Source organism: Carettochelys insculpta, chromosome 8 (genome assembly GCF_033958435.1).
Source record: "Carettochelys insculpta isolate YL-2023 chromosome 8, ASM3395843v1, whole genome shotgun sequence".
Taxonomy (NCBI): Eukaryota; Metazoa; Chordata; order Testudines; family Carettochelyidae; genus Carettochelys; species Carettochelys insculpta.
This window is the reverse complement of record NC_134144.1, coordinates 21999206-22012248: the sequence shown is the minus strand read 5'-3', so window position 1 is coordinate 22012248 and position 13043 is coordinate 21999206. Positions and strand designations below refer to the sequence as shown.

General features: G+C 38.2%; 1 protein-coding gene across 1 annotated transcript in view; it reads left to right on the top strand.

Annotated features, from left to right (window-relative positions):
* The window catches only part of COL3A1 (collagen type III alpha 1 chain), a 79086-nt gene that overhangs the window by 24439 nt on the left and 41604 nt on the right, over positions 1 to 13043 (top strand). The window contains exons 2-6 of the mRNA XM_075001741.1: positions 3665 to 3873; positions 5849 to 5893; positions 6582 to 6680; positions 7990 to 8058; positions 12454 to 12516. Of these exons, the coding sequence (XP_074857842.1) occupies positions 3665 to 3873; positions 5849 to 5893; positions 6582 to 6680; positions 7990 to 8058; positions 12454 to 12516 (485 nt within the window). The remainder of the gene's footprint in view (positions 1 to 3664; positions 3874 to 5848; positions 5894 to 6581; positions 6681 to 7989; positions 8059 to 12453; positions 12517 to 13043) is intronic.

The window sequence follows — 13043 nt, the reverse complement described above, 5'->3', positions numbered from 1 at the left end:
TTACCAAGAGAAGTGGTGGAATCTCCATTGCTAGAGGTTTTCTATGTCCCGGCTTGATAAAGTCCTGGCTGGGGTGATTTAATTAGGATTGATCCTGCTTTAGGCAGGGAGCTGGACTAGGTGACCTCCAAAGGTCCCTTCCAGCCCTAGGAGTCTATGGTTCTATGATTCTAAGACAATTCTGAAATATATTCTTTTCAAAGACAATTCTGTTGATGCTCTTTTCTTGGAAAGTGGGATTTGAGACTATTATTAAGAACAGGAGCTGCGACACCTCTTAAGGTAAGAGATCAAGCTAATTTTTTTCAAAATTCCCACTTTTGGATGTGACTTAAGCCTTAAAAGCTTATGGCCTATTGACTTTCAGTGAAACTTAGGTGCCTATGAAAAACACTTTGGGCTTTCTACACTGGCTTCCTAATTTGAAGGGAGGATGGTAAGTAGAGTGTTGGGAATTTATTAATGAAGTGCTGTGGTGCATATGCAGCACGTCATTATGCAAATCCCATTCCTCCCCCCCCCCCCCGCGGCAACTTGGTAGTGTTAAACTTCAAAGTTCCGGCTTGCGTCTAGCTGCAGCTCACACGCCAGTACTTCTAAGTGACCGGGGTACTTCAAAGTCTCTTTACTCCTCAAAATTTTGTAAAGAGGGGCTTCAAAGTACCCTGAGCACTTCGAAGTACCAGTGGGTGCGCTGCGGCTAGATGCGAGCCAGGATTTCGAAGTTTAACACTTTGATGTTGCTGCAGGGGGAAATTTGCTTAATGAAGTGCTGCATACGCACTGCAGCACTTCGTTAACAAATTCTCAACACCCTACTTACCATCGTTCCTTCGAAGTAGGGAGCTAGTGTAGGCAAGTCCTAGGAGCAGCAAAAGAAGGGTGCAGGGTAGCTCCCCATTCAACAAGCCAAGAAGATTTTAATTCTTTCTCATATACCCATCCTCTGAAGTTAGCACAGCCTGCAAGTGACAGCATATACCTGAAAAACAGTTCACCACTTTGTGTACTAGAGCAGGCAAGGTGGAAGCAAGAGGAGAGGAACGTCATGGCTGATGAAAGAGACAGATATCAGGATAGGAGTAAGGAAGGGATGGAGAGTAACGCGTATTTAATGACCAGGAAGTGAAAGAGGAGTGGATGAAGGAAATGGAGAGAAAGGAAGGTGGAGAAATGGAGATAGCAAGACTAGACAAGCAAGAGGGAATGAAATAGGGAGAAACTGGTGATTGGAGGAATGCAGATGAGAAAGAGACCAGGACTATCAGTCAGTAGAAGACGGAGAGACTGAGGCTGCTTCTACACTCGCCCCTTCCCATCAGACGTGGCATGGTAATGAGGCAATTTGAAGCAGGCTAATGAAGCACTAATGTGCATATTCAGTGCCTTGTTAGCATAATGGCAGCCATGTGAATTTCAAAGTGCAGACTTCAGATTGCAGATTGGCATTATAGATGTGGGCAACTTCAAAATATGTGCCCCACTTCGACATTCCCTTATTCCCACAAAACTAGATTGGAGTAAGGGAATGTCAAAATGGAGCGCTTATTTCAAAGCTGCCCCCATCTTCACTGTCAATCTGCAATTCGAGGTCTGCCCTTTGAAATTTGTGTGGCTGCCATTATGCTAATGAGGCACTGAATATGCATGGTAGCGCCTCATTAGCCTGCTTTGAATTGCCTCATTACTATGCCACCTCCAACGACAGGGGTGAGTGTAGAAGCAGCCAGAAGTGAGAAAGCACAAAAATGGAAGGGATTGAGAAAGCAAAAAGAATGTGTGTCCACCTAGGCAGAACCTATGGAATCAAGGATAAGAGAGAGGAAGTCAGATATCAAAGGAGATGGAGAGAGCACTGAGAATGCGTTACGGGAGAGTCAAAAATGCAAAGGGAAGGAAAGAGAAAACCCAGAAGGGAAATGGAGGGAGGAAGGACACATCAAGGTAGCAATGGAGAGCAGAAGGTACACTGGGATGCCAGCTGGAAAGCAGAGAGACCAGGATGTAGAGGTATGGAGGAAAGAGAGAGGGCAGAGGTATAGGAGTGGAAGTTTACAAACTCTTTCTCAGTCTTGCACTGGATACATGTGATTATTGTGGCATTTGATGCTATTCTGAATTGTCCATGTGACATCAGTTGAGGGCACATCTATCAAATATATGCAGAGAGGTGGACATGTTAGTCTGTATTCTAACAAAACAAAACAGCAGTCATGTAGCACTTTAATCATTTTGTTAGTCTTTAAAGTGCTACATGATTGCTGTTTTGTTCTATCAAATACATGTTTAACATATATCTGGGGTCCTCGTCAAATCTACTGAGAAGGTAACACAAGCAGATGGTGAAAACTGGTGAAGTTATATAGAGGCACATATATATTTTTGTACTGATGATCATTTTTTAAAATGATCATTTGTGGTTAGTTTGGTTTTATAAAAAATGTAGGGCTAAGTTAGTATGGAAAATTGTTATTGAAAATAACAGGCTTTTGCTGTAACAATATTTCAGGGAAACAATTATAGGAAATACATAAAATTAAATAAGTCACTGAAGAGCATATCCGACTAGGTTTTCTATGTTGTTGACAAAATATTGTAACAAAAGATACGTGCATAATTTGTAATCAATGATCTTTTCATATATTACAGTTACAGGGACTATAAGAGAGCATAGGTAGATAATAAATTAATTTTTGTATTTGTGAAATATTTATGAGTAATTGTTGTTTTGTTGAATTTATACCATGTTTGTAGTCATTTACTTTCTGAATATTTTCTGTCATTATTTTGTGTTCCATAGATTTGTATGCCATTCTTTTGGATAGCTATTTGAGTTTTGAGATTCTCATCAATTACAAGGAAGCTTTATGTAGAATTTAGTTAGTTTTGACTGGAAACGTAAATCATATTTTTTTATTTCTGCTTTTTGATTGGTTGATTCAAGCTCTTAGTTTTGAAAGTTTGTGAACAAGTTTATTTTAAAAAAAAAAGGCTAGAAACTTAATTTTTCAAGCAAAACATTTCCTTCTTTTTCCCATATACAATTTTCCTGGAACTAAAGAAAGTTTCACGTATTTGCTACTACAGTGAACATAGATATTAATTTAAAAAAAACTCTCCTAAACCCAACATGCCAAGTGTGTTAAACCAATCAGTGGACTCTGTGTAATTGTTAGTACGTGTGGACACTAGAGATTTTTTTTTACTGTAGATCTTTGTGTATATACGTGTGCATGCAGGCACTTTGTGTATGTACGTGTGCATGCAGGCACTACAGTAAATAGTTTAGCACTTTGGACACATTCTCTTATTTATTGGTGCTGTGGAACTCTATTGCAGATTATACAATTGTTTTGCCCATGAGACCTGATCCAACTTCTACTGAAGTCAATAGATTCTGATTGATTTTAGTTGGCTTTGTGTCAGGCTCACAGAGCTCCCATTGATATCTGTGGAGTTATCACCTACAATTCCAGTTCAGACTTTGCATTTTCCAAAGCAGGTCACTGAGGGTAGAAATGTGCCCCTTGTCATCAATGAGGCATGTTTAAATTAAAAACTCCAGTTTTCGGTTTCATTTTCAAAATCCCATTTGAATTTTTTTATTAAGCATCAAACTGGTGGTTGCTACAAACCTTACATTTTTCTTTCATTCCTTTTCTAGTCATAGGAGCATGTACACATCTTGGGCAAATGTACGCTGACAGAGATGTCTGGAAACCAGAACCATGCCAAATCTGTGTGTGTGACTCAGGAGCTGTTCTCTGTGATGACATCCTCTGTGATGACCAAGAATTAGACTGCCCCAACCCAGAGATTCCATTTGGAGAGTGTTGCCCTGTTTGTCCACAGACAACACCACCTACTTCGCCGGTAAGTATAAACTGTATTTTTGAAACATGAATTGTTGTTGATACACATGTGCCCAAATCATATGTTCATCCATACAACTGGGAACTTTAAGTACTCTTGATTCATCCTAAAATTCTTTAACATCTGATAAGTCATAAGGATCAGCAAACTACTTAGGATGAAATCAGAACTAACCTGAACCTTTGAATGAAGTTCAAAAATCTTTTCCCCTGTTACTTTTAATTTTCTTGCATCTCTGTACTTCTTTATCCTAGCAGAGCATTGAACCAGAAATTATAGTAAACTACAGTGAAAATAGTCTCAGAGGGGTAGTTGTGTTATCTGTAGTTTCACAAATAATAAACAGTCCTGTGGCAACTTAAAGACTAACAAATGTGGTAAGTCATGAACTTTCATGGGTAAACTTCATCCTTCAGATGAACTGGTTTATTCTCATGACATCTCATACCTAATATATTTGTTAGTCTCTAAAATGCCATAGGACTTCCTGTTACAGTCCAGATGGTCTTGCCATATATTCCATCCACTGAAAGGAAGAAATGACAATTGTCTCATAAGAAAGGCTTTTTTCACATGAATTCTTGCTTAATTTTATAAACACAGGAGGCTCTGCTGATCTTTTGAAAAGCAATGAAAAGATGGGTACTTATTAGTCATAAAGGAAAGTCATGACTTTTGGACTATAACAATCCCAAAATTCAGTGTTGTTAAGATCCAGAGTTTAGGTTCAACACATTTTAATAATACTTGCCAACTGTAAAGCTCAGACACAGTTCTGAATCCCAACTGAAATCTTCACGCCATGTGATGGTGATCAGATGCAGTGCTGTGATTCAGGCCCATTACTCTGTCACTAGTGTTTACTCCAATCAAACAAAACTTCAGAATCTTTTGTGAATTAACCACAAATAACGTGAAGCACTAAATTTCTGGTAAAAAAAGAAAATTTCTGACATAATGCTCAGTTTACATGCATGAAATCAAACACAACCAACATTTTCAATCTAAGCCAAGCCTGTTTATAGCACCATGTAAACACTGTAGGCATAATTTGTTACTCATGCCAATTTTACATCATTGTACGGTCACTTTATTTTCTTAAGAATTGATGTTACTGATTTACTAGTGAACTGAGAGGTGAATCTGGTCTTACCTGTTTAACTTATCATCAATTCGTATTCAGAAGTCAATATTGTCATAAAGCAGATAAAACAACAGTGTATCTGTCTTGGGTTGGCACCAGCAATTACACAGCTTCTGTTTTCTCACCGTGGCTTCTTCTTTGGCTGAAGTGCTAGAAACTTGTGGTTTTGGGTCTGAAGTTCCTAGGTTTGAGCCCTGCTTGGTTAGCTCTGTGGCTTCAGATCATCTGGGAGATGTGGGAGTCTCCCATCAACCCTCCTTCAGTGCTAAATGAAAGTGTGATCAGCAGAGTGAGAACCAGGGTAATGTGGTTCAGTATCGGACATGATAAAACTTCATTCCATGATGTTTAACATTCAGCTGTGCATCCACTGCTACAGATGGCAATCGCATTACCAGAGAAGCCTATTCTGCAGCCTTTAATCACTATCGGAGGATGTTGAGGGTCATTGATAATTACGATGAAAATCAGATAAACACATTTTTTTCTGGGAAATGAGGCTGAGACTGGAAAGGAAGCAAAAATATTTTCCCCATGTATCTCCATAGCGAAAGCACATAGGATAAAATCCTGCCCCACTGCAGTCAATGCCAAAGCTCCCATTGGTTTCAATAGGTCAAGATTTCATCCGCAGCACCTGTGTCAAGAATGGCCACTGTATGTCACACTAGGGTTGCTCCATGGCAATGCAACATTTGGCAGTTGATGTGGAAACTGACAGTGTATTTCCATCATTGTTTAAACATTTCTTCCTACATGTCAGATATGCTGAACTTTATCATTGCTTTTGGTTTAAATCTTTTGTATGGTTTTTTCTGTTTTTTTTCACAGACTACTCGTCCTGCTAATGTGCTGCCAGGCCCCAAAGGTGACCCAGTAAGTGCTATCAGAGTCTTCAAATAAAATTAAAATCACAAAGAGCCACATCCTGGCAAGTGCTAAGCCTCAAATGCAAGCTGGTGAGGATCCTCAACTCACACTGACACCTCTGTCATTCAGAATTGGGCCCCAAGATTATTGGACTCTGTTGGTCTAAATCTTCTGATACTGTAAATCCAGTATATTCTCATTAGCTTCAAAGGATTTCTGTTGTTGTTCTTGATTTCTCTCAGTAAAACTGAGAGGAGAAAGGAAAAATTGGCTCAAGGTGTATATATATTTGTAATATCTTTTAGAACATTTCTGCACAGTAGGAAGAATTCATCAGCATCTCATAAACAGTGTTACTTTTTAAACCGAGCTGTCAATCTGTTTTTAAATGTTTGTAGTGTGCACAATCCAGTCACATAGAATCAGGGTCAACAGACAAAAATGTTTATTCTTGTATACATTCTTGTACTTCGTCTTCTCTGTCTACTAATTTGAACTGTAAACTTTATTCACACTTGATAAAGAATGTTCTCTTTTACAGTATGCAGTGTCTATTCAAGGACCCATCCCTATGCCACCAGCTCTTACATCTGTTAACTTCAGCACAAGCCTGACTTGTTCTGTGGTGTGCCAGATTGTAACATATTGAAAAACAAATGCAAATGTTCACTCTTGTCTATTTTGAATCTTATAGGGTCCTCCTGGTCCACCTGGTTCCCCTGGACAACCAGGCACTCCCGGCTCTCCTGGCACACCTGGGGTCTGTCCATCCTGTCCGTCTATAAATGGAGTAGTAAGTGATAATTATTACTTTTAGCTCTGAAGGTCTGGCATATAAGCACTACAGCTTAAACTGTCCCACACCCAATATGAACATGTAGGGAGCTTCAAGAGGAGTCAGCAGTGGCAGCCCCCAGAGCCACAAATGACTCCTTAAAAAGTCACATGCAGCTCTGGAGCCACAGGTAGCTAACCCCAGGACTAGGAAGTAGGAGATAACCAAAAGCCATATTGTGACATTCATTCTCAGTATTGTCACTGTTCTACCTCAGAGACAGCACAGCTACTTGCTGACCCTCACTCAGAGAAAATCGTAATCTAATAATAAGTCACTAAATCACGTAAATAAGGATGAGTATTTGAACCCTGACTCCCATTTTTGTCATTCCAAACATTCCACAGTTTTTGTTCATAAAGTAGTTCGGAAGTGCAACTAAATCAAGTGAGCTTAATTTAAACATATAGTTCAGTTTCCTTTCTAATTTTATCAGCATATTGTCCAAGAAAAAGCATATTGAACTGTTATTCAGCTCTCTGAAAGCACGTGGGCCATGTTCTTGTCTTCTTCCTTGTGCAGAGTGCCCATTTATGTCAATGTTAGCATGTCCCAAATATATGCGTATTTTCCCCCAGTTCATAACAGCTGACCATCTTTGAGTGGTCAGGCATTATGTAATGTTTATGACCTCTTACATATTATAATTATGGGGTCTGGTGAGGAAAGAAAGAAGGGGCAAGGCGATTTTTCTGTTTCAAATTACTCTGAAATTGTGTATTAATAACATCTAAACATTAATATGCAGCAGATTAAATTAATGGGGCAGGAGATTGTCACACTGCTAATTAAGGGACCTAATCCAGCTTCCCTGACTGCTATGGAAAAGTCTACTTTTGACTTCGGTGGGAGTTGAACTAGGTGAACAGAGATGTGGTTTTTGGGAGGAAACGTGGGGGAAAAAATATCAAAAGGAGTGACCCATGCTCTTAGTAAAATGTCACATGATAACTTGTCTGGGGAAAAGAGAAGAAAAGATGGAGAAGGATGGTCAGTTAGTTTCCTCATACCAGGGATATCTATAGTACAGTATAGGGTCAACTGTGTCACCAGTTGTAGTTCTTGTGACCACCGAGCTGAGCACAAAGAAAGATGTTATGCGGGTTTCCATTTGGGATGACTTTTGAAACATGTACAGAATTGCATGTTTTAGAATATTGCTAAACAGCTTCTATAAATGAGCTATTTCCCATACAGTGCCATATGAAGTCTGAATGTTGTCTGATGCAATGTATAATGGATTTTCTTGTTTTGATCTCTGTTACAGAATTTTTCTCCTCAGTATGAGTCCTATGATACTAAGGCTGGTGGTGTTGGACAATATCCATATCCTATTGTAAGACAGTAACCTTTCCTCCTTCTTTAGGAGCATTTTTTTTCTTTTATAGATTGTATCTTGGATACTTATGCCTTTCCTCTTGAACAAATAAGGTTATTTGTTGAATTGCTTCTTGCAAATAGAATAACGTTTAAGGCCTGTTTGTCATTCTAGGATGTTTGCAACTGTATAGATTATATGACACTGCAAGTTTGCTTCTTCCTGTACTGACTTGTCTCTTCATTTCTCCATTCCGTTTTTGAGGCTTCACCCTCTTCGCTTTCTCCCAACTGATTCTCTCTCACACAGTATCTCTCTCCTTACTGTCCTCCCTTTCCTCTTTCTATATGCTCCCCGCTTTTGTTCACTGCCTCCTTCATTCTCTACTTCTATTCTTCCACTAGCAGCTTTTTCTCTTTTACCCAGAAATTCTCTTATTTCTCCCTTCCCCTTCTTCATTCTGACAGCATTCCAGGTCATTCATGCTCAAAATCACCCTCTATCCCGGTTTGTATTTCTAGCTTTCAATAGTTAATACAGTTCTATGGAAAATCAGTATATTGTCTTCCTTTTATCCCAAATGTAACCAGATGTAACATGGTCCTTGTTACTCACAGCTCTTCAGACTCTGCACTAAGGATGCCATATCTACCCACTGGCCTGGCAGAAACTTTCTAATTTTTTTAGTTGGATCAACCATACATTGGACGAAACAATCATATGCATGAGCTACTTCATGCATAAAATTCATCTAAAAAATCTGCTTAATTTTCATTTTATGTACAAGTTTGGTAAAGTCATTCATCACAGCTAACATGGAGTGGAATTACAACAGTGATAGTCCATTGATAAATACAAGTCACTCCTGAGAGAACCATGAAATACAGTGCAATATCTAATGGCTATTTTGAACTATTATCTGAAATTGGTTGCTGCTTCATTAGTGACCGTCTTAATTTCCTAATCTACATAAAATGATTGTATGTTACATTTTGCATGTTATGAAATCACACCTAAACAAACATGCTATTTTTCTCAAAAAGCAAGCTGGCCTCTAACACCTTAAAGACTAACAAATTTATTTATTAGGTTGTGAGCTTTTGTGGGTAACACACACATCTTCAGATTTGAAGATGCAGATTTTTCTGTGTTCCACCAGATTATCATATTGAATGACTGATTTTCTCAGTTTTGTTTCCATTCATTTGTTCCTATATCACTCATTTGTTAATAAGTTCATTCATTCATTAATTCATTTTCAGTTCCTTATGTTTTTTACTCACAGTGGCCATGTCTACACTAGCCAAAAACTTCGAAACGGCCATGCAAATGGACATTTTGAAGTTTACTAATGAAGCACTGAAATACATATTCAGCACCTCATTAGCATGCGGACGGCTGCCGCAATTCGAAATTGACGCGGCTCACCGCTGCGCGGCTCATCCAGATGGAGCTTCTTTTCGAATAGGAATAAGGGGAACTTTGAAGTAGCCAGGGTCCTTCAAAAAGGAGCACCGTCTGGACAAGCCATGCGGCGGCGAGGTGTGTCAATTTCGAAGTGCTGTGGCTGCCTGCATGCTAATGAGGTGCTGAATATGTATTTCAGTGCTTCATTAGTAAACTTCGAAATGGCATTTGCATGGCCATTTTGAAGTTTTTGGCTAGCGTAGACATGGCCAATGTGTCATAGCATCTACATCCTGCTGCTTGGCTTCCTAACATGAGATATGCCAGACCACACAAATAACAAAAGATACCCTTAAGTTCAACAAACTTGGTTCCTACAATGTATTTTTGCATTTATGGTAAAGATATTTATATTTCTTATAGGTGGCTCAGTGGACACTGGGCATGTTTTTAACTAGATTGAATAGCCTATATTCTTTCACATGTTTCCACCACACTGTGTCCTGTCGTAAATTGTTTTACAGTGCATCATGGAATAAACTGATGTGATGTGAAGAATAGACACCTGAATGTGCTATTCTGTGATGTGTTGTAAATCTCAACAGCATTTGATTTTTGCTTTACTAAATTCTTGCTGTTAATTCAGATAAAAACCTAATCCAAACAGTTTGGAGAAGTAATGGACTTATCTTTAGTACAAATATATTTTCCTTATAGGTGGTAACCATGGCTGATATTTCTTTACCCATCTCTTCACTGTTACTATTGTGTCCTTTCATTGCATGTTTGTTGACCTTTTTTAACTTTACATGTCAATTTCTCCTTGTTGGCTTTCCTTTTCCTTTTCCTTTCCATAATAACAATTCCCATTCATTCACAGTTTGGAGACAATGCTAACGCAAAAATGCCATTCTTAACTATGGATTTACTTCCTCAGTGTTTAATTTGAAAAACAACATTTTGCTCAGTTTGTAGCCATATATGGATGTGACATCCCTCCGATTTCCCTTTGTGTTAAATTAGTTCTAGTAATCACAAATGTAATAATACACAAAAGTAGACTGGCACAGATATAAGCCATTATGTCACTTGGCATACTTTCTGATAACTATTTTGTGATTTTCTGTATCACATATTTATGTGAAATAGTATTTACAGTGGTTGGGTTAATCTACTGTAGTGAAATGAAATTGATGTAAATTATATTTCCTGTTTTACATATCATGGAATATTACCTATTCTATGAAATATATTATCTATGGTGAAAGTAATGGAATATATTTCCTCTGCTGTAACTCAGATACACAGAGGCTGTGTCTACACTTGCATTCCTCTTTTGAAAGAGGTATGCAAATGAGGGAAATCAAAAATGTAAATGAGGTGCATATTTGCATGTCTGGCACCTCATTTGCTTATTCTTATTTCAAAAGAGCTTCTTTCAAAAAGAGAAAACCAGTGTAGACACTGCTCTTTCGAAAGAAAACCCCATCTTCAAAAGAATCCTTCTTTCCATTAAAACAGTTTACTTTCGAAAGAGCAGTGTCTACCCTGGTTTTCTTCTTTTGAAAGAAGCTCCTTTGAAATAAGAATATGCAAATGAGGTGCCAGATATGTAAATCTGCACCCCATTTGCATTTTCAGTTTCCCTCATTTGCATACCTCTTTTGAAAGAGGAGTGCAAGTGTAGACACAGTCCTACTGTATTGACTCTACAAGACCAACTAAAGAGGAACTGAATACTTTTTATTTGAACAAATGCAGAACTAGCAAAATATAAGTAAAACTTTCAGGTTTTTTTCCTCGTGTTATTTCATTGCTATATGCTTCCCTGTTTGTTGCTACTTAACTTATAGGTATTTAATGTGCAACATGAACATGCTTGTAAATCTTAATATTTTCTGGGACAAATTTTGCTGTCACTTGCACTAGTTTAAATCTGGAAAGTCTTTGTTTGTTTCGTAAAAGTTATTCCCTAAGAAGAGCAGAATGTAGTCTACTGTGTCCTTTGACTAGTTCAGATGTCATTGTATTTTAAGGTGTAGAATTTTTCCACTTAAGAAAATTGGTTCATTGGCTAACAGTCATGAGCCCTGCCAGGTATCAGAAATATAAAATTGATTGGTTGGAAGTTGAAAGAGGTTTACAGGGCAAAACCTTTTCATAGCATGACAAGTATGATGCCAACACACATCCTGCCCTAATGGATTGTATAAGTGCATGTTATACCCAGTGTACAGAATTAAGACATTAACATCTAACATCTTCTGAATTTACTCTCAGATTACTTCTAGAAATCCGTAAGTGGCACAGATAGTTTATTTGAAGTTTATTGGCACCATTTGGATCCACTGTACTGGGGATGTGGATTCAGGACCAATCTCAAACATAATTCTGTCCAGATTAATGGAATACATTTCTTATTGAGGAGATAAGGTGCTTGGATTTTAACCCCACAAATATTCCTTGCAGCAGATTTATGAAATGTCCTTGCTATTTGCCTTAGGGCAATTGGCTGGCCTTCATTTTAACTGGACAAAAGGCAATATAAGAACATCCTTTGGGGTTTAAATGCCTGGAACAAAAACATATTAACCTGTAATAAAGGTGTGGGATCAAAAGAACTGCCTTCTGGATCAGTTCAGTCAGAGCCTGGATTGTATGACTGAAGTCTGCCACTGCAAAACTCCACACAAATTTGATATAAGTCTTTTCTGTAGGAATTGTAAATTCTGGAGACTATGAGCAACAGCCCTGCTCAGTCCAAATGTCAAAGTGGATTCTCTTTCAGCTGGGTTTGCCTAAGATACTAAGGTTAAAATCAGTATAAATCTCTCATTACTGATATGAAAATTTCCACAACATCTACCATATTTCATTACAGATTTCTGCTCTACAGTAATAGGCACCCATGCTGAACTGTCTTTTATCATTCTTGTCCCTGACTATATCTTAATAAGGGTTATAGATAGATTTCTGTGTGATGACTATTTTGTTTGTACACTTTAGAGTGCTCCAGGAGCCCCTGGCCCACCTGGCCTGCCTGGCCCAGCTGGTCAACCAGGCCCACCTGTAAGTAACTCTCCTTGAATTTAAGCAAGTTTTCAACCACTACATCAGAAGTTATAATTTTATTAGTATATTATCTTCTTTTATTTGCCTGTATTATAATCTCAGGAGCAAATTGCCAAGTATCAGATTCTGCCCTTTCTCAGATGCCATGCATTTCCATTGGATTCATTGGAGTTATATCAACTGACCCTTAAAGATACTTAAAATCTGATTTTACTTATGATCCCCTGATAATGCTCCAGACTCTTAATTCAGACATAAATTTAGCAGCCCTCATCATTTAAAGTGAATCTGGAAATTCTCATACATGTATAGCAATGTGGTATGGGCTTTGGGTTTTTAATGTGAATCTCCCTTTAGTTCTGTAGTTTCAATCCATATCCCAAGGGGCTTAATTAGTTATTTGATCCTGTCTATTTTCTTGCCTCTGTCTCTTCAGTAATTATTATGGGTGAATTATTTATTACGATTATGAAAGCATTGCAATATGTAGCAAACTCCTGGGGAAAAACCAGAGATTTCTCAGT